Source organism: Octopus bimaculoides, chromosome 28, assembly GCF_001194135.2.
Source record: "Octopus bimaculoides isolate UCB-OBI-ISO-001 chromosome 28, ASM119413v2, whole genome shotgun sequence".
In the NCBI taxonomy this organism is placed as follows: Eukaryota; Metazoa; Mollusca; class Cephalopoda; order Octopoda; family Octopodidae; genus Octopus; species Octopus bimaculoides.
The window spans coordinates 15388168-15390455 of NC_069008.1; the positions used below are offsets into that span (position 1 = coordinate 15388168).

General features: G+C 33.3%; 1 protein-coding gene across 1 annotated transcript in view; it reads left to right on the top strand.

Annotated features, from left to right (window-relative positions):
- The first annotated feature begins 6 nt into the window (after positions 1–6).
- LOC106874813 (zinc finger protein 91) overlaps positions 7–2288 on the top strand; it is a 6468-nt gene continuing 4186 nt past the window's right edge. The window contains exon 1 of the mRNA XM_014922674.2: positions 7–1799. Within this exon, the coding sequence (XP_014778160.2) occupies positions 262–1799 (1538 nt within the window). The 5' untranslated portion in view covers positions 7–261. The remainder of the gene's footprint in view (positions 1800–2288) is intronic.

A 2288-nucleotide genomic window follows, 5' to 3' on the forward strand; every position in this document is an offset into this window, starting at 1 on the left:
ATAAGATTGTTTTATACAAATCTGGAAAAATTCTTGTGAAACATTTGCTGTTAAATAATATTAGCAGAATTTCTGAACATCACCAACTGGAGTGTCAAGAAGAGGGGTCTGTGTTCTGAAAAAAGTTGGATGAAATTATTTAAGTTTTGTGAAACAAAGGTAACACTGGACAGAAATACAACAGTAGAAGTGTTTGTAAAGAATAAAGTATAAAAAGAAAAGGAAGCAAAATATATAAACTGGTATTTGAGAGGAAAAATAATGGAAAATAGTGAGAAAAGTATACAATTGATTTCCCCTGAACCCATGACAAAAGAGATGGGATCATACGAATGTGATATCTGTACAAAGTCCTTCTTTCAAAAACGTGATCTACTTAAGCACAAACGTATTCACAAAGGAGAGAAACTATACTGTTGTGACATTTGTGGTAAATCATTCTCTTGCAGTAGTAAATTATCTACACACAAACGTTCTCATACAGGAGAGAAACCATATCATTGTGAAATCTGTGGTAAATCATTCTCTCAAAATAGTAACTTAACAAAACACGTACATATCCATACAGGAGAGAAGCCATATCATTGTGATATCTGTGGTAAATCATTCTCAAGAAGCATTCATGTTACTACACACAAACGTTCTCATACAGGAGAGAAACCATATCATTGTGATATCTGTGGTAAATCATTTTCTCGAAGTAGTAATGTTACTGTGCACAAACGTACTCATACAGGAGAGCAGCCATATCACTGTGATATCTGTGGTAAATCATTCTCTTACAGTAGCAAGTTATCTACACACAATCTTTCTCATACAGGGGAGAAACCATATCATTGTGATATCTGTGGTAAATCATTTGCTCGAAGTAGTAATGTTATTGCGCACAAACGTACTCATACAGGAGAGAGACCATATCACTGTGATATCTGTGGTAAATCATTCTTTGGAAATACTGACTTAACAAAACACAAGTATATTCATACAAGAGGGAAGCCATATCATTGTGATATTTGTGGTAAAGCATGCACTAATAATCATGTCTTAGCAAGACACAAACGTATTCATACAGGAGAGAAACCATATCATTGTGATATTTGTGGTAAATCATTCTCACAAAGAAGTCACTTATCTACACACAAAAGTATTCATACAGGAGAGAAACCATATCACTGTGATATTTGTGGTAAATCATTCTCTCAAAGAAGTCACTTATCTACACATATACGTATTCATACAGGAGAGGAACCATATCATTGTAATATCTGTGGTGAATCATTCTCTCATAATAATATCTTAACTATTCATGAACGCATTCATACAGGAGAGAAGCCATATCATTGTGATATTTGCGGTAAACGATTCTCTATTAAAAGTTCCTTAACATCACACCATCATTCTCATACAGGAGAGAAACCATATCATTGTGATATTTGTGGTAAACCATTCTCTGACAATAGTGTCTTAGCAGCACACAAGCGTAATCATACAGGAGAGAAACCATATCATTGTAACATCTGCAGTGAATCATTCGCTTATAATAGTAGCTTAACTGCACATAAATGTATTCATACAGGAGAGAAACCATATCACTGTGATATCTGCAGTAAATCATTCTCTCATAATTGTACCCTAACTATACATAAACGTATTCATACAGGAGAGAAACCATATCATTGTAATATTTGTGGTAAATCATTCTCTCGTAATAGTAACTTAACTGCACATAAACGTATTCATACAGGAGAGAAGCCATATCACTGTGATATTTGTGGTAAATCCTTCTCTCAAAATAGTAAGTTAACAAAACACAAACATATTCATGCTAAGGAGCAATGAAAAGGGTAGTTTCTCGTTTCTTATTTGCTATATTTAATTTTCTTGTGTGTTATGCAATGGATATTATGACAAAAGTATTTCCAAAAATTTTAGGTTTTTTTTTTCATTTTGTTTTTGCAGTTTTGTCCTGCTACTTCCTTCATCATTCATGCATTCCCTTTCCATGGTGTAAGGACCTCTATTCCAAAACTTCTCCTTCTGAAAACCATACACAACATCCTTTATCAGATACTGCATCCACAAATTTCTGTGAATTTATTGCTTATTATCTTTTAGATGCTTCACTCATTAAATATATTATACAGTAACATAAGATGTTTGAAGTCTATGTCGTGCATTGCTCTAGCAACGAATCGTTTTTTGTTGTTGTTTTTTCGTTCTTTTAGGGAGAAGAAACCCTATTTTCATTTGACGCTCATCATAGTCTGTGAATTTCTTAAAGATAATGA